The 27573-nt window shown below is 33.8% G+C and overlaps 3 protein-coding genes and 1 pseudogene across 3 annotated transcripts in view; 1 reads left to right on the top strand and 3 right to left on the bottom strand.

Annotated features, from left to right (window-relative positions):
* The window catches only part of LOC125866233 (cytochrome P450 CYP72A219-like), a 221818-nt gene that overhangs the window by 52953 nt on the left and 141292 nt on the right, over nucleotides 1-27573 (bottom strand). The window lies entirely within an intron of this gene.
* LOC125866252 (uncharacterized) lies at nucleotides 599-2686 on the bottom strand. Its single transcript, XM_049546592.1, has 2 exons — nucleotides 2408-2686; nucleotides 599-1498 (listed from the first exon to the last, which is right to left on the bottom strand). The coding sequence occupies exons 1-2, from the start codon at nucleotides 2573-2575 to the stop codon at nucleotides 956-958; spliced, it is 711 nt and encodes a 236-aa protein (XP_049402549.1). The 5' UTR covers nucleotides 2576-2686; the 3' UTR covers nucleotides 599-955.
* Nucleotides 16430-17361, bottom strand: LOC125865448 (60S ribosomal protein L11-1-like). The gene is made up of 3 exons (XM_049545646.1): nucleotides 17357-17361; nucleotides 17149-17211; nucleotides 16430-16850 (listed from the first exon to the last, which is right to left on the bottom strand). The coding sequence occupies exons 1-3, from the start codon at nucleotides 17359-17361 to the stop codon at nucleotides 16655-16657; spliced, it is 264 nt and encodes an 87-aa protein (XP_049401603.1). The 3' UTR covers nucleotides 16430-16654.
* LOC125865451 (uncharacterized) lies at nucleotides 18029-18545 on the top strand (annotated as a pseudogene).

A 27573-nucleotide genomic window follows, 5' to 3' on the forward strand; every position in this document is an offset into this window, starting at 1 on the left:
TGTATTTTTCGGTTGAAGAAAAATAACGTGTGTTTGGTTCTCCTCTTTGGACTGTGAAGAAATCTCTATAATTAGGGATTCTTCTTGCCCTAGATTGATTAGTTTTCTATTCGATACTTGCCCACCCAAGTATTGAGAGAGTTCAGATGTGAACTTGGGATCACTGTAGAAGACCATGACTATCTTGTAGATTCACTTGAAGGACTGTCTAACTTGGGGATTCGCTTGAAGGTATATGTTCATGCTTCAAGAGGTATTTATCAAATTAAATTTCAGTATGTTTATGTGTTCTAGCATGATTATGTGGTCTAGCATAAACAATATTGATTATCTATTATTCATGTAAGCCGTAAGATTCTAGTATGCTTCCGATGTGCATATAGTTTTCCAACAGTTGGGTTACTGACTAGAGTCGTAGATATCAGTATTATAGGGATTAGTTATGAAGAATTTAATATGTTATTTTATTAAGATATAGTTATGTTTAGGTTAATTATTTATGTATTAAATTATTGGATATTATGCCTTATTTTAAGTAGTACTGCAAGCATTGTAACATGTTTCTTTACCCTCACACATAAATCATCAAGAGAAAACATGCAATAAATCACTGGATAATATTCCTTCTTCAGGTACAGGGAAAGCAAAATTAATAATGTATATATAATGAAGTGGAAACCACTTGAAGATAAATTTTATACAGAAACCAAAGGGTGAAACTTAAGTCACAAAGAAACTAGCTATCTTCCAAATAAAACACTCAAGTATTACAGGCTACACTCTGAATACACCCTCAGTCTATGTTGCTCGGACTCTTTAAAAATATCAACGGGTGCGTGTCAGATCCTTCAAAACTAGTGTATTTTTGAAGGATCTAGGCAACATTTTTGGAGAGTCCTATCAACTTAGCCCTCAGTGAACTCGTTATGTCATAACAACTTCTAAAGTGGATGATTTACGCATCTACATCAGTTTCCTTACTTTTCTCTCTTATAGATTGACAGTGGAGATCCCTTGTAAAACTTGTAGTGGTATCCAAGAAGTAGAGAACAATCGACATTACACAGCAACCTACAAACATGGGTATGGGACCAAATATCCAAAGGAAGAGAGGAAATGACAAATAAAATGCTCGTAGTCCAAGTGACCAAAACATGCTCCCTCGGTTCAAATTCCTTGCAACATACTCTATAGAATCAGATCTTTCTTTGAAGGTAGGCACAGTAGCTAAGAAGCTAACATGAGCGTAGTACCTGATAGATTGAACATTGCAGAGAAATGCAACCAGAAAGCAAAGCAAGATGGTAAAAAACTTTATAGAAGACATCATAGATGTTTTATTCCCATACAGTAGCTCGGAGTGCGTATAGCTTGATTTGTTGCTCACAAATACACTAATGATTGAGCTGAGCGTAATTGCAGTTGTTGCCAAAAGTGTAGATGCCATAATGTTGTTCCGTATTGTTTGAACTGCCAGAACTCCATTCTTTATTGGATCCTGGATACAGTTACCTCAAAGTCAATTGAAATCACATAACTGACTGTCAATTGCTATGGATTGTACCTCTACCAGAACAGGACACTAATAATATGTTTCTCGATATATAGCACATAAGCACGAAACATTAATGGAAATGCAAAACTTGGACATGAAGAAAAACATTAAGATGATTGATTAAATTAAGTTAATTGACATAATATATCTGTGTCTGATAAGTTCTGCAAACCAGACGCTGGTTTATTTTTTCTTCTCATTTTAGATTCTCATACTGCACTTCTTCCTTTTGGCAGAGAGTAAACTATGATGTTCCTACCAAGTTGCTCCTAAATAGCGCTAGGAAGTAACATATTTTGCTCGGATTCTTCAAATATGTCCATGGGTACATGTCAAATTCATCAGAAGTAACATATTTTTGAAGAATCTAACACAGGTACGGCATCAAAAGTAAAGAGCCCGTGGCAGAGAATCAGAGCAAAACTCTTTCAACAGCAAATTTAGTCATAACTATCTTTCTCATCAGCTTCATATTCCGCAGCTGCTGAATTTTTCACTTTGCAAACTAAAACTTTTATATCAAGTACTTTCCCACTTTTTAAACTTGCAATTTGCTCATTTTTTAGCATTTCTATATTAATGGAGATAATAATTAATCCAGATGGTCAGCTTGGAGTATAATTTGTTTTTATAGCAGAGAAATCCCAAAAAGGGTTTAAAACTCGGTGATTTGAATGTGAAGTAACTCAATTCAGAATGCTAAAATTGTGGTTAAAGAGAAACTTGTTAAAGTGCAGTAAGTCTGGAAACGATAATTTTATCCATCTTTTGGTAACCCTAATACCCTAACCCAGCATAAACCTCCGCTGCTGAAGTAGAAAAAAGAAAATAGAGTAGAGAATGGAGACTAACGGTCATAATGGAGAGGACCCAGTGATGGCGAGACTCAGAATTGATTCCGATGACAGTTCTTCTTGGATTGCGAATAATGAGGGTGAGAAGCCAGGCATGATATGATAGGAAAATGGCAATCCCAAAAGGGACTAGTAAATAATCAAGTTCTCGTTCCTCCATCATCATCCTCACTTCCTACCTTGTTGTTGGAGAGAAGGTGGAATGGAATATATTATAAATCTCTACTTGCCCATCTACTTTACTCACCAGAATTTATTCCTGCACCTAAATCATGTGGAACAACATAAATTATACTCCATCATACATTTTTATTGGTTCACTATATAATATTTTGGGAGGTTCAATTATATTTTTGTTCAATTTATTAAATTGAATAATTTGTTGATTTGTGTTTATTTTATCTTGCTATTAAATATTGGAGTATTTATTTTTAATATTTAGATGACTTATATTAATAGGGATGATTTAGTAAAATTATTTGTATTATTTATTATTTTTAAATTTTTATGTTAAGTCAATAATAAACAATTATTGTTGGAAAGAAACAGTAATAAAAATGAGTCACTCACTTTCACTACTAAAAAAACTGTAAAAAGAGACTTAAAAAAGAGACCTCATGAAGTCTCTTTTCNGAATAATTTGTTGATTTGTGTTTATTTTATCTTGCTATTAAATATTGGAGTATTTTGTCTTTAATATTTAGATGACGTATATTAATAGGGATGATTTGGTAAAATTATTTGTATTATTTATTATTTTTAAATCTTTATGTTAAGTCAATAATAAACAATTATTGTTGAAAAGAAACAGTAATAAAAATGAGTCACTCACTTTGGATGGTGTGATGATAGTGGTTATGATTAATATATTATGGTATAATGGTTGATCTAGTAATTATTTATGATTTTTGATGATACGGCTGATAATTAATAGAAAAATGATATTGATGGCAAATGACATTAGTGGATGAGATGGCAATTATTTATATTAATATAGATTAATGTTTATCAATAATGATTAATGAATGTAATAATAATTGTTGATGATGTTTATAAATGATGGTTAAAAATTACGACGATTGATTTTGATGATTGGTGATTATATATGATTGAGTTGAGAAGTGAGAATGGTGATTTGTGGATGATAGATGGTTGTGATTGATAGTGATAATAATTTTGGGTGAAATAGATGAAGTAGTTGTAAATGATGATTTCTGTAAAGAATATAAATAAAAAATGTAATGATATTAAAATTTTGTTATAGATATTAATCATTTGAGTTTATCTATACTCATTAAATAATTGTAAAATAAGTAAAATAAATATCACTTAATAATTAAAAATCAAACCTTGAAAACAAATCGACTTAATGATTGAGATTTGAATGATTATGATCAAGATCTTCGTTGATACTTCATAATTATCGTTTATTGATAGGATTTTAATTATCATTTATAAAATGAAAGATTAAATAAAGTGGAAAGTTAGAGTAATTGGGAACAATTGTTGATTTAATTTTTGAGGTGCAACGAATAATAGACAAACTTTAAAGTGTGCATATAAAGGCGGTGAAGAGGACCACATATTTTTATAGGGAGAAAACGATTGTGCTTATTGACTAGACTAGATGGCCCATCCCAAGGACACAAAACGCCAACGGATTAAAGTAAAACTTATGAATGATATTAAACAGATATTGGTTATATTTTATTGTGGAGTGATAAATATTGTTTTAATTAAAATATTTGAATTCGAGTCTTAAATATGAATTGATTTCTTCTTTGATTTTCTCTTTCTATTGAATTAGGAATAAGTCAACTGCCTAGGATAACAATAGCTAATGCATGAATAACACTTAGAAAGTAGATGATATTAAATATTTTATACTATTAAGATTTAATATGAATCGTAGTCAAGTCCCTTTAGATTACAAAGATGTTCTAGATAATTTCTTGAAGTTTGTCTTGAACAAATCATGTGAAGTATAGTTCCTATATCTATACCATATCTATTCACTTTTAATTGATACAATATCTCACCGACAATATTTTTAATCTATTCTCTCTTTTGGATACACAATAAATGTAACAAGAATAACAAGGCTTATTAAGAGTAGGATAAAGGTGTTTGAGAAGGCTTAGACAATCTATATATATACATAAATTTAAATCTAGAATCGCTGATGTGACAGCCTTCAATGACCAGCATTTGCAATTATCTATTTTATCTTTTTAATTAAAATAAAATCTGAGTTTTTTTCTAAAATAAAAACTTCAATGAATTAAAAGATCACATTAAATAGGAGTAATTAATTACTCAGCAGCCCAAAACGTCTTTGTCAATTTTTTTTTATCTTATTTTTTTATCACTAAATTAATATAATATTCATAAATTAATGAAAAAATTAATCTTATCAATGATTATTACCGTTACAATCTTTCATAAACCATATTTATTGGCCATTACAATTTTTTCATACTAATTCATCATATTTATGAAGAATAAAGTATTTCTAATTTATAAATGGAGTTATAAATCATTCATATTCTATAGCTATATATATGCATACATAGATGCAAAAGGGATAAAGTCTAAAGATATGTGTTTTTGTTGTTTTCTTTTTCATTTCCGATAATACCTTTCTCTTTCTCTTTTTTTTCTTTTCCNATCTTTTTTTACTTCATTTTAGTGATGATTCTATCAAAAGAAAGATTACTAGATACTTAACTTTACTGATGATATGAGTTTATTTGTTTTGTATTTGTAATATTTTAGATTTATTTATCATATTATAATATTATTTTGATTAGGACTTAATTTTTCAAGACCAAGAAGAGTTGGTCATAATTGGGTGAAGTTACTAGTTATTCAATCGTTTTTTATAATTTATAGTTGAGTTTTGAATATATATATTTTTTGATACAGTTTTAATTTATTGAATCCAAATAGAATTTTCACGCAATCTTAAAATCCCCCTCCCCCCTAAGAATCAAGTAGGATTAACAAAGGAACTAATTAAGTGTCCACTGTACATATTGATACTAAAGATGCGCAACTCCAATTTCTAAAAAATTTTATATGATATAAGCTTAGGAATGGTATTATAGAATCTTATTGATAAACTATTACCCACATAGCAATAGATGATTGGCTACAAAATATGAATTCTTGTACATTACGCGTATAAGCAAGAAGCTAAAATACAACAAAGCAATCTTTTTACGAATTTTTTAATCTATTCATTTTCTTAATATAACATTTTATAATTTCTTTTGATTCAAAATAGTTACTTATGGCTTTGTTAGAAGCCGCAAATAGACCGATAGATAAACAAATAGACAGATAAATAGATAGATAAAAATTGTAATATTTATTTTTTTAAAAAATATATATATTTTACTATCTTTTATAAACTTACGCTAATAAAAAAATTCATATAAATATAAAATAAAAAGAAAATATTGAAAATCACATGGTAAGAGAAATTATAACGGCGGCGACTAGGTATACATCTTGAGACGGCGGCGACTAGATTTCAAGCATGTTACCGGCTGAAGGCCAGCCATCCCAGATGGCTGGTCTGATTTTTGACTCTTCCTCACAATTTCCACCCCTACCTAACAAATCACACTCCTATAACAACTCACATATCCTTACCCCTCCCTTGTTGAATAACTTTGCTGATATTCTGAAGGGTACAAAAGGAAAAGAGAAGGCTATTGACATCGTAGAGCCTATTCCTATGAAAAAGCCAAACCTTGTTGGAGGTATTCCTACTATTAACTGGTCAGCAAGTGAAATTCAGAGAATGAATATACTAGAGAATTTACAATTTGCGGTAGTAGGCAAGTTCTCATATGGAGCTCCAGACATTAATGAACTAAGAGAATTAATTCCAAAGCAGTGTGGGATATCTGGGGGATGTCTGATAGGATATCTTCGAAATAGACATATTTTAATGAGATTTGATCGGAGGGAGGATTATATTAAGATTCTGTCTAAGAATTCCTATTACATAATTGCGAAGGATGGATATGCATATCAAATGAGGCCTTTTATTTATGATGCAAACTTCAAAGCTAGTGAGGAGACGACAAATGTCACGACTTGGATCTCTTTTCCAGATTTGTTGCCAACTTTTTTCGTGAAGGAAGTGTTGTTCTCACTTGCGACTGTGGTTGGGAAGCCACTTCAACTAGATCTTGCAACAATAAATAAGACTCGTCCAAGTTGTGCAAGGGTGAAGGTCCAGATGGATTTGCTTGATGAGAAACCTGAGGTTATACAAATGCAGTTAGAAGATGAAAATACTCTTGAGAATAGAGTTGTTTCAGTGAAAATTCAATATGATTCCCTACCTGCATATTGCATGAAATGTAAATTGCAGGGGCATGGAGAAGATGATTGCAGGGTTCTACATCCAGAGTTAATACAACAATATGAAGAAATACCAAAAGTAACACAACAACTAAACAACCAACAATTCTACAAAGGGGCAGTAAAGAGCAAATGGAAGCCTACAAACAGAAACTTTACAAAGCAAGCTGGGAAATTAATGTGTGACAAGGCACTGGAAAAGGAGGAACTCAACAAACACAGTAATTCGTTTGTTGTGCTTAATCACCAAACACAAGAGGAGGTTGAGATTGTTGGGGTAGGAGTAGCAAATGAGAAGTATCAAAGAGAAGAGAGGGTTACAAGGGCTGACAGTTCGCAGGGCCATGACTACATGCCTGAACACATTCTGAATATAGAAGACAAAGAAGAAGGGGAAATGATTGAAGAAAGCAACAACGAGGATAGGGTGGTTTCTGTCAAGAGTCCACAATCTAATGCAGGGGGAAAAACATAAGTAATGGTGGAGACTATGAAGGAAGCGAAAGAGGAAGAGGGTTCATATCAAAAGCAAGTGCAAATTGTGGAAAATCTTATTCCTTTGCAAATTATGGACCCAAAAGAAGAGTTGTATCAATCACATCCACAAGGGCATTTAATAGAGAGTGATGTTGAGGAAAAATACAACAGTAATGAACTGACAGTGATCTGTCCAAAATCCCAGCCTGTTCAAACCTTGCATGAAATGGTGTCACATCAAGGGGTTGAGGAATTACTCAATAAGGGTATCATAGTGAATGGTGAAGTAGAAGATAGAGATGACAGTAAGCTATTACAGATTCAGAATAGAGTGTTTACAGAAGCAGGACTATCAATTACATCAGCAACCAAGCACAAAGGAAAGGATAAAGGGGAATCGATGCCTACAAGATCCAATCCGAGGAGAGGAACTAGGATTGGGTCTAAATGATGATGAAGACATTGTTTTGGAATGTGAGATCTGTTAGATCTCAAAATTCATTCCACAGAATTCAGATGTTACACAGACATCACAAGTTTTCAATCATAGCACTGATGGAACCTTTTCAAAATAGTAACAACATTCAAAGATTCAAAAGGAGACTGGGTATGGAGTATGCTAATTATAATTGTAATGGAAAAATTTGGGTGTTCATTAAAGATCATATTTAGGTGGAGGTACTGGCTGATTCTGATCAGATGCTGACCATGAGGCTATTGTTTCTGGATATTAATCAATCCTTAATTGTTTCTATTGTGTATGCAAAATGTGATACTGGTGAAAGGGTACAATTATGGAATGATATGTATTGTATTAGCAATGATATTCAGAATTCACCCTGGTTAATTGGGGGTGATTTTAATGTCATTCTGAGCGAGGAGGAGAAGATTGGAGGTTTGCCTGTATATCCTAATGAGTATGAGGAGTTTGCATTTTGTGTAAATTCATGTGAATTGGTGGATGTCAGATTCAAAGGGAGTCCTTTTACATGGTGGAATGGGAGGATTGATCATCAGTGTATTTTCAAAAGGCTGGATAGATACCTGGTGAATCAGGCTTGTCTGGGAGTTTTTGGGATGATGGAAGCTGAACATTTGGCAAGAACAGGATCTGATCATGCTCCTATGTTACTTACTTGTGGACAACAAATTTTTTCTATTAGGAGACCTTTCAGGTTTCTTAAATTTTGGACTGGAAGAGTAGATTTTCAGCAGGTAGTAAAGGACAACTGGATTTCAGATGAGGTTGATGTGTTTATTAGTTTGAAGGGAAAAATGAAAAAGACTAAAACTGCCTTGTCTAAGTGGAGTAGAGTAGCTTTTGGTGATATTTTCAAACAATTATCTATCAGAGAGGAAATTGTAAGGGTGAAGGAAGAGTTATTTGAAACTGCCCCCACAGCAGACAATAGAAGAGTTTTAATCAGGCCCATGCAGAATTGAAAAAGTATGTGCACTTTGAAGAAGAATATTGGAGACAAAAAGCAGGAATTCAATGGTTTACCGAAGGGGAAAAAGATACAAGGTTCTTTCACAGTTTAGTGAGGGGCAGGAGGAAAAGATTAAATATAAACAGAATTCAGAATATGGAAGGAGAATGGGTGGAAGGTGTAGAGCAGGTGGCAGCAGTTGCTCAGGAATATTTTCAGAAACAATTCACAGGCAACATTAATATGGAAGAAGTACCTTTATTAAGAAATGTTCAGAAGATGGTTACTGAGGAAGACAATAGGAAATTAAATGATAAACCTACTAAAGAGGAAGTCAAAAGAGTAGTGTTTGCACTCAATGGGGATAGTGCCAGTGGCCCTGATGGGTTTACTGGGCATTTTTTTCAACATTGTTGGGACATAGTTGGAGATGATGTAGTTAAAATGGTGGATTCTTTTTTTAATGGTGCTACACTTCCTAAGTCTATTACACATACTAATTTGGTGCTTTTGCCTAAGAAGGATAATATTCAGTCTTTTGCAGACATGAGACCAATTAGTCTGAGTAATTTTCTTAACAAGGTAATCTCAAGGGTAATGAATGATAGAATTGGGATGCTGCTTCCCACTCTGATTTCACAAAACCAGTCTGGTTTTGTGAAAGGAAGAAGTATCACTGAAAACATTTTGCTTGCTCAAGAGATTATTTCTGATATTAGTAAGAGAGGTAGGCCAGCAAATGTTGTGATTAAGCTAGATATGGCAAAGGCATATGACAGGGTGGATTGGAGTTTTCTGATAAAGGTGCTGGAAAGGATGGGTTTTGATTCTTGTGTGGTTGATAAAGTTTGGAGACTGGTTGCTAACAACTGGTATTCTATTCTCATAAATGGGCAGGCTAATGGCTTCTTTCATTCCTCTAGGGGGGTGAAGCAAGGGGATCCCTTATCCCCTGCTTTGTTCATTTTAACTGCTGAAGTTCTCTCTAGAAGTTTAAATGCATTGTTCTGTTCTGAGATCTACAAAAGATTTGGTTTGCCAAAATGGAGTGATAGTATTAACCATCTTGCTTATGCAGATGATACTATTATATTTACTTCAGCAGATGGAAAGTCATTAGATTTATTGATGGAAACATTGAGGGATTATGAGAAGCAATCAGGGCAGATGATTAATAAAGAGAAGAGCTCATTTTTTTTCTATCATAAAATATCAAATGAATTGATTTGTGATATTGAAGTGAAGACTGGTTTTTCTAGAGGAAAGTTCCCATTAATGTATTTGGGATGTCCTATTGGTCATGCCAAGAAGAAAAAAGTACACTTTGTTGAATTGATGAAAAAAGTGCATAACAAATTACAGGCTTGGAAAGGGAAATTGTTGTCATTTGGAGGTAAGGCTGTGTTAATTCAAAATGTGCTAAACAGCATTCCTATATATCTTCTGTCTGCTATTATTCCTCCAAGGTGTGTGATTCATGACTTGCATAGAGTCTTTGCTAAATTTTTTTGGAAATGTAGGGATATAGGGAGTAATAAGCACTGGGTGGCTTGGACAGATTTATGTAAACCTAAGGAGGAAGGTGGTTTGGGTTTTAGATCCCTCTTTGATGTATCTAAAGCTTTATTTGCAAAATTATGGTGGATATTTAGAACACAAAAGTCTCTGTGGTCTAATTTTATATGGAATAAATATTGTAAAAAGGAGAGGCCTCAAATGGTTGTATGGAAGGGGGGTTCTTTAACTTGGAAGTATATGTTAGAAGCTAGAGATTTGATAGATCAACATATCTGGTGGGAACCCAAATGTGGTCATTCCAGTATCTGGTATGATAATTGGTCACAGTTAGGGGCACTGCATTACATTTTACCTATTGACACTGCTAGCAATGTACATTTAGATGAAGTCAAACAATGCTATTTGAATGAGGATTGGAATTATGACATGATGCAGACTAGTTTTGGGGAAGAGATCAGCAGACATGTAATACAACTTTTGAGGAATTCAGAAGATGAAGATCAGTGGGATAAGCCTTGGTGGATGTTGAAGGCTGCGGGAAAATTCACTTTAGGTTCTGCCTGGGATTTTTTAAGGGAGAAACATGAAGTTTGTACAAATTTCAAGAATATTTGGAATACTGGAATTCCTTTTAAGATATCTTTCTTCACTTGGAGGCTATGGAAAAAAAGACTTCCTATTGGGGAAGTGCTGGTCATGAATAGAATGTGTGATGAGGTGGTGTGTGGTTGCTGTGATGATGGAGTTCAGGAGACTATTGAACACCTATTTATAAGATGTTCAAGTACCAATTCAACATGGAGATATTTTGCAGGTACAGCAGGAGTGGATGGACCTTTTTTGCATTTGAAAGATAGTGTGTATAAATGGTGGAATGCAGAAGTATCTGCAAAACTAAAGCCAGTGATAATGGCTGTGCCAATGTTCATTTGTTGGCAAGTATGGAAGAGAAGAAATACTTTGAAATTTGGGGGCTCAATGTCTTATCTGAATATGAGGGGAGGTATAGGCAAAAACTTAATCCTATTTGCTAAGCATTTATATCCATGGATGCAGAACCTACCTAATAATTGGCCTGAATTGGTAAAATATTTGACAGAGTATACCCCTAAGATATGTTGTAAGGTGGTTTATTGGAAAATGCCTAGGGTGGATACTTACAAGTGCAATACAGATGGGGCTTCAAAGGGTAATCCTGGACCAAGTTCTTCTGCTTTCTGTATTAGAGATGGTCATGGCAATCTTTTACATGCTGAAGGAAAGATGATTGGAGTGTCTAACAATCTAATAGCTGAAATTGTAGCTATGAGACTTGGGCTAGAATATTGTAAGTATCATAAGTTATTTCCATTGATAATGGAAACAGACTCACTGGCTGTCAAGAATATGGTAAAAGGGGCGTGGCACATTCCTTGGGAGGCGACAATGGAGATAAGAAGAATACAAGTTCTTAAGGAAGGGTTGGAGGTGGCCATTGAACATACATTGAGAGAAGGAAACAAGCTGGCAGATTTTATGGCTAACATTGTTTTTTCTTTTGCAGGTACAGATAGCATAAGTTATAATGACTTCCAGGCTTTACCTACAGAAGCTAAGACTATATTAAACATGGACAAAAGGCAAATTCCTAACTTACGAATAAGAAAGCTACAAAATCAAATTTATACACATGATGGATGATACATTATCAGGAAATCTTAGTTTATCCGGCTTAAGTTCATTCAGTGGACAATATGACTGGAGAGAGCTAAGTTAAAGTACAGAGATACATGGCAAAAATGGAGATGCGATGATTCGCAGAAGTCGAAGATTACCTGAGGCAGACTGATGTAGCTGTTTCCTAAGGCTTTTGACAGTGGTATTAGCTCCCTGATGAGCTCAACCTGTCAAAGCTAAAGGATACATGATATACAATTTGTATTAGGTAAATACTGCGAAAAATACCAGCGATTAAATTCAAAAGGGGGAGGCCAGCACCTGACTGAAGTTTCGACCAAATGCATTGAGTTGGAGAAGTCTCCGATTGGGATGATTTCATGACGTTAGTGAGACGAGTTAACGTTTGATATGAAATACACCCAGATTTGATGTAGACAGAGTTGTTACTACTGCTGGAGAAGGTCTCTGAGGCTGGAGCACAGTGTGTTGATGCAGATGTCTCTGTTAGGGTTGCAATGGAGAAGACTATGCTTATCATATTCCCCTTTCCCCTTTCCTAATTTGTTCCCTCTTTGTTTCCTTTGTTAGAATAGATTTTGGACTGGGCTCTTGATTGGGCCTGGTTTTAGTGTACTGTTTCTTTATTAATAAATGGGATTGACCCCTAAAAAAAAAATAAAAAAATAACAAGTTAAATTTCATTAATGGTGAACTTGTTTATAATCTATGTACATAAATTCATAATGAATTAGAATTAATATATATCTACCACGAGAGGACAAAATTTAAATCTTCATCAGTATAAAAAAAATATTTAGATAATTTTTCTCATATATCTAAATTATTTTGATGATCTGAATTATCTAATATTTATACTGATAAATAAATAAATAAGAATTTAATAAAATATTCTAAGTACGTACAAATTAATCGAAAAAATCACTATTATTAGTAAAAATCTTAATGAAAGCACAATAGCAAGATATTCAAATAAAACAAAATCACCAAAAGTGTGCAATCTCAAAACTTGTTTGGAACCTTCTTTTTATTAGTGGAACAAAATTAAAGAAAGCACGATGATTTGTTCTTTTTTTTTCCCACAAATTAGTAAATAAATCAAATATTAGTGGAACTTGATCCCATATAGACATACTATACATGTGAAAGAGTGGATTAGAAAGCTGTTTTTTATTCCATTCGAATCAGAATTTTCATTAAAAAAAAATTAAATACAGCAAACATATGAAAAAGTTTAAACAATTTAATATATACTATTTATACATAATAATAATTTTGATAATTAATTTTCCTTTCTTTTTTTCATCGAGGCCCTTTCGTTTGGTGCCCTAGCTAGAGTACCTTCTTTGCACTTACATATATACATTTTAACTAGATAAGATCACAAAAGAAAAAATGGTTTGGAAGGAGTATTGTTGGTATACCCTATAGTACACCAATTATTCTCGAACTTTGATTTTTGCTTCGAATTTATACGATATAATTTTTAACGAAGAGGACTACGTTCACGATACTTACCTTGGTCACTTTTAGGGTTGGTGTCATAATGTAACAAGGGGGTATACTAGCTATAAAAAGAAATAGCATGCAATGATAGTTTAATAATAATGGTTAATAATAGAACTATGTCAATAATGGATCCATTTTTTGTGGACATCCACATTAATGTTGTAGAATTAATCTAAACTATTAATTTAATTATTATGAATCATGAGCCCCACTTATAAGCTAGAACCATTATTGCAAAGAGACAAAGTATTAATTCTTTGATAATATAATATTCTTGCTTACAAAAGCAAGTTCAAAGGAATTTATTGGGTCATAGTGGAATGATTGTGATTTTTTTTTATCTTTAATCAGATATATCGAGTTCGAATCTCTAAAAATAAAGAAAATCTTGTTGAAAGTATATTATCTTGAAATGTGCGAATTCAGATTTTGTGATCAAGTCCTAATATGATTAGCGGATAGACAATCAAATATCTTTTGTAAATTACTTGAGTTGTTTAGAGAAAGATTAAGGTATCCTTTAGACAAATATTTTCATAATTACTAAAGCTATTAAATATACTTTTCAAGAGGTGTGTAATTAAAGAGTGATGGATTATTAGAAAATTATGTTAGCTATGAATTCAAAAACTTAAATATGAATAATGACTTTCTTTACCATAATGTCAAAAGATTATATACTATAAGAAAGATAATTTAATACTTTTTGTTGCTCTATTTAGCTTCTAAACGTACCACGAATTTGAAATAACATACAGATATATTCACAAGTTAACTTCGTCAATTCAACTTCAAATAACTCATTGTTATAAACCACTTTTGAACTTACAATTGGCTCAAAGACATTCAAATCATCTCTTCCTCAAGGTTCTTAGTAGTCATCGGCAATCCATCTATAATAAAACACATAGGGAAATTGAACTTCTACCAAAATTGCTAACTAAAACAAGAATTTTAGAAGGAAAAAAAATCTTTTTCAAGTGATAATTATTATAATATTATTAGAGAATATTAATTACTATATTTTTATGAAATGCAAAAGGAATATATTAATTTGGAAAAATAAATAAAAACAATATTAATTATTAATATACCTGGGATAAGGTGATCCTTTAATTGGTTTTTGGCCATACTTCCTCCAAGTACAAGAATCAGATGGAGGATAAATATCCCCTTTATAATTACTTCTTGATATATCACAATCTTTAATTGGCACTGAAATTACTCTCTTCTTTGCTCCCTTTTTACTACAATAATTCAAAAACTATAACATATTATTTCTTCAATATATCACCACTCACCAATTACCCCGAATCACTTAAAAAAAACGTTAATTTTTTATGGACGTTTCATTTTAATATAGCTCGTGATAAGGGGTTTTTGACATAAAGAATCGTCTAAAATGTTATCAACAAGATAAATTCCATTAGAAATAAGCGATTTTCTGGTGCATCAACCCCTCACTAAAAGAAGAGGAAAAAAGAATCAAGAATTCATATACAAATTACCTTAATTTTCTTGGTAATGACATGTTAACTTCAGTTATTTCATCATCGCCATCGCCAGATAAAGAGCCCTCAGCTGAATTTTCTGTTATAAAATCTTCTTTGTATCGTTTTAATTTTATCGAATGCCTTTGAAATGACTCTTCTTGCTTATGAAAATATGGATCTTTTTGTAGCTTCACTCCTTCCATGACCAAAAATTAATAAGCTAGAGCTAGCTTGTGTTGAAATTAAATCTTCTTGTTCACACCTTCCCTGACCAAGAACTTGAAGGCTTTAAATATGAGGTGCATTCAAGGAAGAAGGAAAGTGATGAAATTTGGTTTAAAATAATCTATGGGGAAGGGAAATATATACTTCTCTCGCCCTAGTTTATATGACACGCTTTTTTTTTTAATCAGCTACAGAAAAAATTAGATGTTTTTATATTTAGTAACAATTTAACGTTACCATATTTATTTTATTCTTATTGATATAATATATAACCACACAAATATTCATAACTTATTTTAATTCAAAAATTCTTTTTTCTTTTTTAAACTCTATACTCAGTTAAACGGCATCATATAAATTGATACCTAAATGTTGACAGATTGGCAATAATATAGTTTATTAAGGACGTGGGAGCAATTAAGACATAAGAATATTAATTGTGACAAAGGGGTGCTGTGTTCATGTAAGAAAAGATATTTTGTAAAAGGCCCCCTAAATTTGGTTTTCTTTTCTTTTTTGCCCCTATACTTATAATTAAATATTGATAAGACATGAAATTTCTCACATTATTTATATCAAGTCGGACAATTTATTATATCCAAAAAAAAAAAAAAAAAAAGTTCGACTAGAAAAAGGATTATATTGAGAATGGCATCTTGATACTATTATTGGATATTAGATTAAAATACATTGAATGATAAAATTGGTTTGAGTCATGGCTCAAATTTACTTTGAGTTAAAATGCGCTAAAATCAAGTTAACTCAAATTTACTTTGAGTTAATATTGAATAAAATCGAGTTAAGCACAAATAGTGATCAGGTTGATAAAGATTTGAATGTACTTTTTGTGTTTTATTTTCTTTCTGGTAACTGTCTAGCCGTTTTGAAATTTGATTAATGCACACAACCTGTCACCATATTAATAAAGTTTAATTTGTTATAGCTAACGATATATCTTATTTATCAAGTTGCTAATCCACTTTGTATCAACATTTCTAGTTATTGTTCAAGTGACTTAAAGTGTATAATATTCTTTTATATACTTTTAGTATAAAAGATCAAAGGTGGAATATCATGCTTGAAAGCTTGTACTTTTTTTTCTTCCTTTTAATTTCTTTTTTTGTTGTTAGTTCGATTTATTGTAAATATAACGATAATTGAATCGACAAATAGTGATCCTTAATGATGTGATAATCGATTAAACCAATAAAAATAAATCTTCTAAAAGTTAACTCTGTATAATCTCAACACAAAATGAAGAGAGGTAGACAAGTTGTTTCTGATAGACTCTCAACACAAGGAAAAAGATTAGCGTAAGTAAAAAAGTCATAACAAAATATTATAGAAAGCATGGCAAAACATTCGGAAAACATAGCCAAAAATGAAAACAAACTAACATATTCAGATATGCCAAATAACATTAACTCACCAAAACTTTGCAACTCCTCAAAGAGTAATAGTAATTGTTGGTCTACAAAATGGATAAAAAACATAACCCTTGCTAGGGAAACAAACTAATCAAACACTGGGAATTCCAACTTACTGAATGTTTGAAGATTTGTTAGGGATAACACCTTCATATTTGACCTGGAACCACTTCATTGAGTCCTCTTTTGTGACCCTGTGTTGAATTCCAACTCGAGACTTGCATCTACGACGACGAGCAACACGGTATCCTGGACGCTCTAGCACAACATAGAAATCCATACCGTAGATACTGGTTGAAGGATCATACCTGTAAAACAGATAAAAGAATAGATATGTCAAACAAAAAAGTAAATATCCCAACTCAATCATTGACCACACTCGTATAGAACTTGAGGAAGACACAACTTGAAGATGAAATATATGCTTAAAATGAAAAGCTCTAGCAACGTAATTTAAAGCTTAATGATCCATATGCAAAAGAGCACAACCCTTGCAGCGCTTCTAACTCATTAGGCATAATGTTATCAATACTCAAAATAAAAAATAGGGTGAAAGTACGCCAAATAAAATTATTAATTATATAAGCAAGATACAAATCTGCTTACTTAATTCCAAGATCGATGTGCTCCTGGATACCAAAACCAAAGCAGCCAGTTTCACTAAAGTTTCTGTTATGATCGAAATAATTAGGTGTAATGCGAAAGCTAGCAAAACAAACCTAATTATTTCGATCACAACAAGTGGTATCAGAGCGAGGTTCTCTATATGGTGGGGAATATGAGCAAGATGGTATGTTTAGATGGAAGAAACTACAACATCTGGAAAAGCAAGAGAAAAGATCTATTGTTCGTGAAGAAGATGCATCTGTTAGTTTTTAATAAGTAACGTTAGTAAATAAGATGCCTACTGTTATGTTTGTCCTAGTCTTTAGGAAGTACTTTAAAACGTAGACTGTTATCTAGTTTTTAGGAGAATTTTTTGGTGAAGTATTTTCTTTTGGCTTCAGCCGTTGCTGTATTTTTGCATTATAAAAAGACTCCTGCAACAGTGTTAAGTAAGTTGTGAAGCCAAGTTATTGTCTCTGTTTTACTCTATATTTTCTGTTCACCAGTTATTTTTTTTCTATCAGTGGTATCAGAGTCAATAGATCCAACAACAGAAAAAAAAAATAGAGAGCAATTTTGCTAGCTTATGGCTTTGGAGAACAATTACGTTCAAGCAGCTATTCCCCGTTTCGATGGTCACTATGACCATTGGAGTATGCTGATGGAGAATTTCTTGCGGTCAAAAGAGTATTGGCCAATTATCGAGGACAGAATCGGAGCTCCGGTGGAAGGTGAAACCTTAACGAATGCTCAAAAGGTAGAGTTCAAAGCAAGAAAGTTGAAGGATTTGAAGGCAAAGAATTATCTCTTTTAGGCTATCGATCGTCCCATCCTAGAGACTATTCTTTGCAAAGAAACTTCTAAGGATATTTGGGATTCGATGAAGAAAAAATATCAAGGCACTACTAGAGTGAAGCGCGCACAACTTCAAGCCTTGAGAAGGGATTTCGAGACTTTGCAGATGAAGGAAGGAGTCTGTAATGAGTTATTGTGCTAAAACAATGGGGATAAGCAACACAATGCGATTTCATGGTGAAAAGATGACCGATGTCACAATCGTGGAAAAGATATTGCGCTCCCTGACACCGAAGTATGACTATGTCGTTTGCTCCATTGAGGAGTCAAAAGATATAGATGAGTTATCGCTTGACGAATTGCAAAGTTCCTTGTTGGTACATGAGCAAAAGATGAACCGCAGTACATCTTCCGAAGAGCAGGCTTTGAAGGCTTCTACTAATACTCGTTTCTCAAATTTTAGGGGAAGAGGTAGAGGTAGAGGAAGAGGAAAAGAAAATCGAGGATATAGAAATGAAGGCAGCAAAGATGGCAATCGAAATTTCAGAGCCAATAATGACTGCGACAAAGGTAGAGGGAGAGATTTTGACAAATCCAGGTAGAATGTTATCGTTGACATAAATTTGGTCATTCTCGTTCGGAATGTCGTACAAGGCTGCCTAATGAGAAAGAAGAAAAGTCAAATTTTGCTGAGAATAAGTAAGGAGAAACCTTGTTGATGACGGTTCATGCTGGAAACGAGCCTGAGAAACAACTTATTTGGTATGTAGATACTGGCTGCAGTAACCACATGACTGGAAGTAAGTCTTCTTTTACTGTTTTAAATGAAAATTTCTGGTCGACAGTTAGTTTTGGTGATCTTTCAACTGTGAATGTGATGGGAAAGGGTAATATCAATTTTAGAACAAAAAATGGGTGTGTGGAAATCATATCCAATGTGTTCTATGTTCCAGCTTTGAAAAACAATCTGTTAAGTACCGGTCAACTGTTAGAAAAAGGGTATGTAATCACCTTAAGAAATGATGCATGTGAAATTTCTGATCCTTCCAAAGGAGTTATTGCTTTTGTGAAAATGAGTCAAAACAGGTTGTTTCTTTTGAAGATTGAAAATGTTCAATCTTGCTATATGGTAGAAGTGAGAAATCCTTCATGGTTGTGGCATTTTAGATATGGTCACTTGGGTTTGGTGGATTAAGAACTCTCCAACAGAAAAAGATGGTGATAGGTCTTCCAGAAATCATCACTCCTTCTCAAGTTTGTGAAGAATGTGTTGTTGGCAAACAACATCGTTCTCAATTTTCAAAAGGGAAGTCGTGGAGAGCGAGTAGTGTTTTGGAGCTGCTGCATTCAGATATTTGTGGCCCAATCAACCCAATTTCGAATGGTGGTAAAAGGTATTTTATTACCTTTATTGATGATTATTCTAGGAAGACTTGGGTGTATATTCTGCAAGAAAAGTCTGAGGCTTTTAATGTATTTAAAAGCTTCAAAGCTCGTGTGGAGAATGAAACTGGAAAGTCCATTAAGAACCTTCGGACAGATCGCGGAGGAGAATATTGCTCTAAGGTATTTGATGAATTTTGTGAGACTCGCGGCATTCAAAAATAGCTCACAACAGCATATACACCGCAACAAAACGATGTGGCGAAAAGGAAGAATAGAACCATTCTCAATATGGTTCGTACCTTGCTGGCTCGAGGAAGAGTTCCAAAGGAATTTTGGCCGGAAGTAGTGAATTGGAGCATTCACATCTTGAACAGAAGTCCCACTTTTGCTCTTCGAGATATGACACCTGAGGAAGCTTGGAGCGGGAGGAAACCGGCAGTAGACCACTTCAAAGTTTTTGGTTCCATTGCTTATGCACATGTTCCAGAAGCAAAAAGGAAGAAACTTGACAATAGAGGAGAGAAATGTGTTTTTCTTGGAGTTAGCGAGGCATCCAAGGCGTACAAGTTGTTCAATCCATTGACAAAAAAGGTTGTGACCAGCAGAGATGTCGTTTTTGATGAAGAAAGAACTTGGGATTGGAATATGCAGCAGTCTACTCCAATCCTAATTAATCATGAAGTCGAAGAAGTAGTTGCGGTACCCAAAATTTCTGAAACTTCTACTGAAGAAGTTGCTGAAACTTCACCATCAGTTGTACCCGATATTTCTGAAACTTCTCCTCGTGCAGCTGCTGAAAGTTCAACATCAATTTTGGAAGAGACTGATACAACTGATCAGTCTCTTCGTCGTGCTCGCAGAAGGCCCACGTGGATGATGAATTTTAAAGTAACAGGGATTGATGTTAATGAAGATGCTTCCCATTTTGCATTATTTGCAGACTGCGATCCTACAACTTTTGAGAATACTGTCAAAGAGGAGAAATGGCGTAAAGCCATGGATGATGAGATTGATTCTATTGAAAGAAATGGCACTTGGGAGTTATCAGATCTTCCCAAGGGGCACAAAATCATAGGTGTCAAGTGGGTCTATAAGACGAAACTCAAGGAAAATGGTGAAATTGACAAGTATAAGGCGCGATTGGTGGCTAAGGGATACAAGCAAGAGCATGGAGTGGACTACACAGAAGTTTTTGCACCAGTCGCAATGCATGACACCATCAGAATGGTAATTGCATTAGCGGCACAAAATTCGTGGCCTATCTTTCAGTTGGATGTTAAATCGGCTTTCCTACATGGATACCTGGAGGAAGAGGTATTTATCGAGCAACCTTCTGGTTATATTAAAATTGGATCTGAGCATAAGGTATACAAGTTGAAAAAGGCTCTTTACGGACTAAAACAAGCTCCGCAGCTTGGTATAGTCGCATCTAGACTTACTTTCAAAAGGTTGGTTTCCTGAAATGTCCATATGAGCACTCTCTTTTTGTTAAATTTGAAGAACCAGGAAAAATGCTCATTGTGTGTTTATATGTTGATGATCTTATATTTACCGGGAATGATAATGCCATGTTTTCTCATTTTAAAAAGTCCATGATGGATGAATTTGAGATGTCTGATCTAGGTAAGATGCATTATTTTCTTGGTTTAGAAGTAGTGCAATCTGATGATGGTATATTTGTTTCCCAAAAGAAATATGTACGGGAAATTTTAGACCGATTCAAGATGAAGAATTGCAATCCAGTCAATACTCCCGTTGAGTTCGGCCTGAAGCTAAACAAAGTTGGAAGAGGAGATGTTGTAGACAACACACTGTTTAGGCAAATTGTAGGTAGTTTGATGTATCTTACTGCCACAAGGCCCGATATCATGTATGCTGTAAGTCTTATAAGTAGATATATGGAGAGCCCCGCCGAAATTCACCTGCTAGCTGCCAAGAGAATCCTTCGCTACTTACAAGGAACTAAGGATTTTGGTTTGTTCTATAAGCAGGGTGAGAAATCAAGTTTGCTTGGTTTTGCTGATAGTGACTATGCAGGAGATCAGGACGACAGGAAGAGCACATCAGGTTATGTTTTTATGCTGGGCACAGGGGCTGTTTCATGGTCTTCCAGAAAGCAAAAGATTGTCGCTTTATCAAGTACTGAGGCTGAATTTATTGCTGCTACAGCTTGTGCTTGTCAAGCTGTTTGGTTGAGAAGAATTCTTGAAGAGCTGCAGTTTAAACAAGAAAGAGCAACTACAATTTTCTGTGATAACAACTCTGCTATCAAGCTATCTAAAAATCCAGTGTTACATGGAAGAAGCAAACACATTGATGTGAAGTATTATTTCCTGCGAGATCTCAACGATGAAGGAACGATAGAGTTGAAATATTGCCGAAGTGAAGACCAGCTGGCGGATATTTTCACTAAACCTCTCAAGTTTCTGCTTTTTCAAAATCTCAGGAGGTTGATGGGTATCGGCACTATGGAAGAGTTCAAGAAACTGACTCTAAACTGAAGCTTGAAAGCTTTCAGTTTAAGGGAGGGTGTTAGTTTTTAATAAGTCACGTTAGTAAATAAGATGCCTACTGTTATGTTTGTCCTAGTCTTTAGGAAGTACTTTAAAACGTGGACTGTTATCTAGTTTTTAGGAGAATTTTTTGGTGAAGTATTTTTTTTTGGCTTTAGCCGTTGCTGTATTTTTGCATTATAAAAAGACTCCTGCAACAATGTTAAGTTAGTTGTGAAGCCAAGTTATTGTCTCTGTTTTACTCTATATTTTCTGTTCACCAGTTATTTTTTTTTCTATCAGCATCTTCCCTTTTTGCTGCTCATAAACCTGAGACTGTGACTGATGAAAATTGGGATTTCGAGCACCAACAAGTATGTGGATATATAAGACAATGAATTGAAGATAATGTTTGCAACCATATTGTGAATGAGACACATGCTATAGAACATTGTGGGAAAAGTTGGAGATGTTTTACGCTTCAAAAACTGGCAATACCAAGTTGTTCTTGCTAAAGCAATTGATGACCTTTAAATACAAGGAGGGCAGTCCTATTCTTGATCACATAAATGATTTTCAAGGTGTTCTTGATCAGCTATCAGGAATGGGTGTTAATTTTGATGATGAAATACAAGGACTTTGGCTTCTTAATACTCTACCGGATTCTTGGGAAACTTTTCGTGTCTCTTTAACAAATTCTGCTCCTGGTGGTAAGGTGACTATGAAATATGCAAAAAGTGGTGTGTTGAATGAAGAAGTTAGAAGAAAATCTCAAGGCACATCCTCACATTCAGATGTTTTGTACACATAAAATCGAGGAATAGATAAGACAATAGATCCGAAGAGTAGAGGTACAAGTAGAAACAAGTCAAGATTCAGGAATCCAAATATTATATGCCATCATTGTGGAAAGAAAGAACATATTATAAGATTTTGCAAACAATTGAAGCAAAATCTTAAAGAAGGAAGAAAATAATGGAGACAATGTTGTTGTTGTTGTTCGAGATGACCTTCTTTTACTTGTGATAAAGATGACATCAATTTTGTATCTCAAGATACAAGTTGGATAGCAGATTCTGGAGCTACATCACATGTCACACCAAGAAAAGACTTATTTGCATCTTATACTTCTGTTAACTCTGAGGTGTTAAATATGGGTAATGCTGGTGAGGTTAAGGTGTTTGGTGTTGGCACTATTTGTTTGAAAACTAATATTGGTTCAACGTTAGTCCTTCAGAATGTCAAGCATGCTCTAGACATTCCTTTGAATTTGATCTCTATAGGACAACTAGATGATGATGGCTATCATAATGACTTATTCAATGGCCAATGGAAGCTCACCAAAGGTTCATTGATTGTATCTCGAAAAAGAAAGCATTCAAATTTATACGTGACACAAGGATCGATTCTTGGAGACTCTATAAATTTAGTGGAAAGCGAGACTTTATTAGAATTGTGGCACACGAGACTTAGTCATATGAGCAAGAGGGGGATTACCTGTTTGGCTAAGAAGAATTTGCTTGCTGGTGTGAAACAAGCAAAGGTAAAAAGATGTGTCCATTGCTTTGCTGGGAAACAAAAAAGAGTTTCTTTTCACAATCACCCTCCTTCTAGAAAGTCTGAGCTACTAGAGCTAGTACACTCTGATTTGTGTGGTCCTTTTAAAGTGAAGTTAAAAGGTGGTGCACTTTATTTTGCAACTTTCATTGATGATCATTCTCGCTATATTTGGGTATATCCTTTAAAATCCAAAGATTTAGTACTTGGCGTGTTTAAGGAGTTTCAAGCTTTATTTGAGAGACAAACGGGAAAGAAATTAAAATGTATATCTGGTGAATATATTGGTCCCTTTGATAACTACTGCAAATCGCAAGAAATTCGTCATCAGAAGACTCATCCAAAGACTCCTCAATTAAATGGCCTGGCAGAATAGATGTCAAGACTGCCTTTCTTCATGGTGATTTAGAAAAGGAGATCTACATGGAGCAACCTGAAGGCTTCATAGTTAAAGAAAAAGAAAAACATGTTTGCATATTGAGAAAGAGCTTGTATGGCTTGAAACAAGCTCCAAGGCAGTGGTACTTGAAGTTTGAATCTATCATTGAAAATCAGGGATACAAGAAAACTTCTTCAGATCATTGTGTATTCTTTCAGAAGTTCTCTGATGATGATTTTATTATCTTACTACTTTATGTGGATGATATGCTATCCGTTAGCAAAAGTAAATCTAGAATTGTAATCCTTAAGAAAGAGTTAAGCAAATTGTTTGCGATGAAGGACTTGGGGCCAACAAAGAAGATCTTAGGCATACAAATTCATCGAGATAGACACAAGAAGGAGTTATCACTATCCTAGAAGGAGTATATTGAGAAAGTACTCGAGAGGTTCAACATGACAGAGACAAAAGTGGTTAGTACACCTCTTGCTAAACACTTTAAGTTGAGTACGACCCAAAGTCCATCTACTCATGAAGAGAAGAATGAGATGTCACGTGTTTCATACTCTACCGCGGTTGGTAGTTTGATGTATGTTATGATTTGCACTAGATCAGATATTGCACATGTTGTTGGTACCATTAGCAGATTTCTTTCCAATCCTGGAAAAGAACATTGGGCTGCAGTGAAATGGATACTAAGATATTTGAAGGGTACTTAAACTATGGAGTTGTGCTTTGGGTAGTGGTAAGTCTGAACTTGTATGCTACACAAACTCTAATTTGGGAGGAAATCTTGATAACTCAAAATTCACTTCTGGTTATTTGATCACTTTTGGAGGGGGGGCCATTTCTTGGCAATCAAGACTTCAGAAGTGCATAACTCTATCTACCATAGAAGCTGAATATATTGTCATCACTGAAGGTGCCAAAGAATTGCTTTGGATGAAGGAGTTTATCAAAGATCTTGATCTTGAACAATCAAGGTTTGTCTTATTTTGCGATAATCAAATTGCTATCTATCTCACCAAGCACTCTACCTTTCATTCTAAGTCCAAGCATATTAGTAGAAAATATCATTGGATTAGAATGGCCCTGGAAGAGAAATTATTTGAGGGTGAGAAGATACACATTAATGACAATCCTTCAGATATGCTTACAAAAGTGGTGATCGTAGACAAGTATGAGTTTTGTAGAAGTGCGGCAGGCATGAAGCCTGTCAAGAGTTCCTCCACTTGAAGTACATTTGGCCCCTTGGCTGGAGGGGGAGTTTCCACTTGTTGTGACGAAAAGATGAAAACGAAAATCTAAAATAAAGAACACCAAGTTTAACGTGGAAAAATCCTTCAAAACGAAGGTAACCACCACGGGATTGACAAGATCCGAATTGCTTCACTATAACAATAAGAGAGTTACAAATATTCTTCTAATGGCTACACAACAAGTGCCAAAAGAGAACAAACAATAGCTACACCAACAAAAGATAAATAGAAAGAAACACCACCCAAACCCAGCTGCTGTTCGGGACCTAAAACAAGATCTTCCTGACTTTCAAATCCATCTCCACCATTCAAATCAACCGACTAGATGTCAGGAACACTCAATCCAACTTTCAGCCCGATCCAACGGTTAGTTAATTAAAAAACACGATCTGAAGGTTGTTGGTCGGATTAAAAGACTGCAGCAAAAGAACCCTTTTTTTTTGTCTCTCTTCTCTCTTGTTGAATGCTCTCTCAAAAATCTCTTTTATGTCCTAATATCTTTCAAAGACAATACTAATGAGCAATTGAATTATTCTCTCAAGACCATCCTCTATTTATAGAGTTGTGCTTTTCCTTACAAAGCCAAAACCCACTACAAATAGGATTACAATTCCAATCATTTTCCTAAGATAATTAGAAACCAAATAAAGAGAATAATTTCAATCCTTTTTCAAGTAGGATTAGGCCATGAGCCTTTGGCAGGAACATGGGCAATAGCCCAACAGTTTCTTCCCAGCGACTCGTACTCCTTGACTTTCAATCCACTCTCAAGGAGCTGCATAGCTTTCTCTCCTCTCACGGTGACATAGCAAGCTATCTTCTCATTACGCCTGATTCCAAAGGAGACTAAACCTAAACATCATCAATAAAGAAACGAGGCATTAGCACTTCATCAGTTATATTCAACAAGCAGTGGAATAAAACAGATCATGGGATTTATTTATTTGCCTCAGACAAATGTATTATAAACACCTGTTAATCAGTATCTTATGAAAGTACAGCTATTATTTAACAATTCCAAAACTCAGGATTCTTTTTATCTGTCCTAGTCTTGGTGGACAAAATTAGTTGTACTTGTTATTAGTGGGAGGTGGAAGGTATGAGTGCTCGAGCACTCGGAACCCTCAATGTGATTCCGCCCCTACCAATATGAGTAGCGGATATCGAATAAAAAACAAAAAGAAATATCTTATTTGTGTCGAACGTTTATATTAGATTATATAGGTTTATTATAATTAAGTGACTTAATGAGATGATAATATATATTAAAGTAATTATGATTACATGTTAAAGAGGGTTATCTATAACCTTATTTTACCCTTTTATTGTTCTGATATAAATATTAAATATGAATAAATTCTCACTTAATTTTGTGTGCATTTTCATCAAATTTATTTAATACAACTATCTCCTACATCATATAATATTATTCCCTCTATTTATTTTTATAGTACATACAAATGTACAATTATCTCATACATTATATAATATTATTTTCTCAATTATAGTTTATGGATATGGAATACCTAAACAAAATCTCTAAATGTAAAATTTTATGATTTGGCCTATTTAGACGTTGTCATTTAATTAGTAGCAATTGTTTAAAGTTTGTGCACAAATAGTTAAGACAAACTTGGTCCTCCGTTTCTCCTTCGCTACTATTTTTTTTTGGATCTAACGACAAATAAATTTCTAATTAAATAGTAAAATTCATCGCTAATTTTATTTAACAATGAATTAGCGATAGATTTTTGTTAGCTACGAGCGAAATAGTGAAAAAATTTATAGTTAATTTCAATTTTTTTAGTAGCCTCGTCCTTCAAAAACTTTACTCGATATTGATTAACAAAAAAACTTTAATATATGTTTTGGTTATTTGTATTGTTAAATTGAGGTTTGATAGATGAAGTGAAGATAAAAATGTCTAAAGTTTCGGATTGGCAAGTCAAAGTTCAAATAAAAATGTCTGAAGTCTGAGATTGTCAAGCCAAATATTTTTTAAAGAAAACTATGAAGTTTGGGATTGCTAAGCCTAATATCAGACACTCGTTGTGTTTGAAGTTGTTTTCAAAGTGACTAAACATGTAAATTTCCACACACTGCGGTTATGACTTAAATGATGATCTCAAAATTTGGCTATTGATGCACTTGCCCTCCTCTAAACTTGTCATGGATTATTAGTTGTACACTTTAACTCTTTGTAGTCTTGAGCCTCATTTGATTGCATTTAATAAAAGTTTAAATCTTAATTATTAAGGTGTAATTTATTAAGCGTGTTTTTTTAAGGCTTGAATCTTAATAATTCATGTCTTAATCATCAAATGCATTTGATTCTTTCTTTTCTTGTACAATAAAACCTCGTTATGGTTGGACTTCAATCATTTTTGGTTTAAAATTCATATCCATCTAACCAAAGTTCATTTTAAAATAACTAATAATTAACTTCAATCATATATATTTGAACTTTAATTTTATATATANAATTATCCTGAATTAAGTATGCGTGCAAAAATCGATTAAGTCACTCAAAAAAAAATACTATCAACTAATTAAATCA

This window comes from Solanum stenotomum, chromosome 5, assembly GCF_019186545.1.
Source record: "Solanum stenotomum isolate F172 chromosome 5, ASM1918654v1, whole genome shotgun sequence".
Taxonomy (NCBI): domain Eukaryota; kingdom Viridiplantae; phylum Streptophyta; class Magnoliopsida; order Solanales; family Solanaceae; genus Solanum; species Solanum stenotomum.

Excerpts from the sequence above, each read along its gene's own strand:
- LOC125866252 (XM_049546592.1), bottom strand. The coding sequence starts at position 2,575 with ATGATGATGGAGGAACGAGAACTTGATTATTTACTAGTCCCTTTTGGG. Across the intron at positions 1,499-2,407 it reads GGGTCCTCTCCATTATGACC|GATCCAATAAAGAATGGAGT; the intron begins GTTAGTCTCCAT and ends AACTGTATCCAG.
- LOC125865448 (XM_049545646.1), bottom strand. Across the intron at positions 16,851-17,148 it reads CACATCGATCTTGGAATTAA|GTATGATCCTTCAACCAGTA; the intron begins GTAAGCAGATTT and ends TCTGTTTTACAG.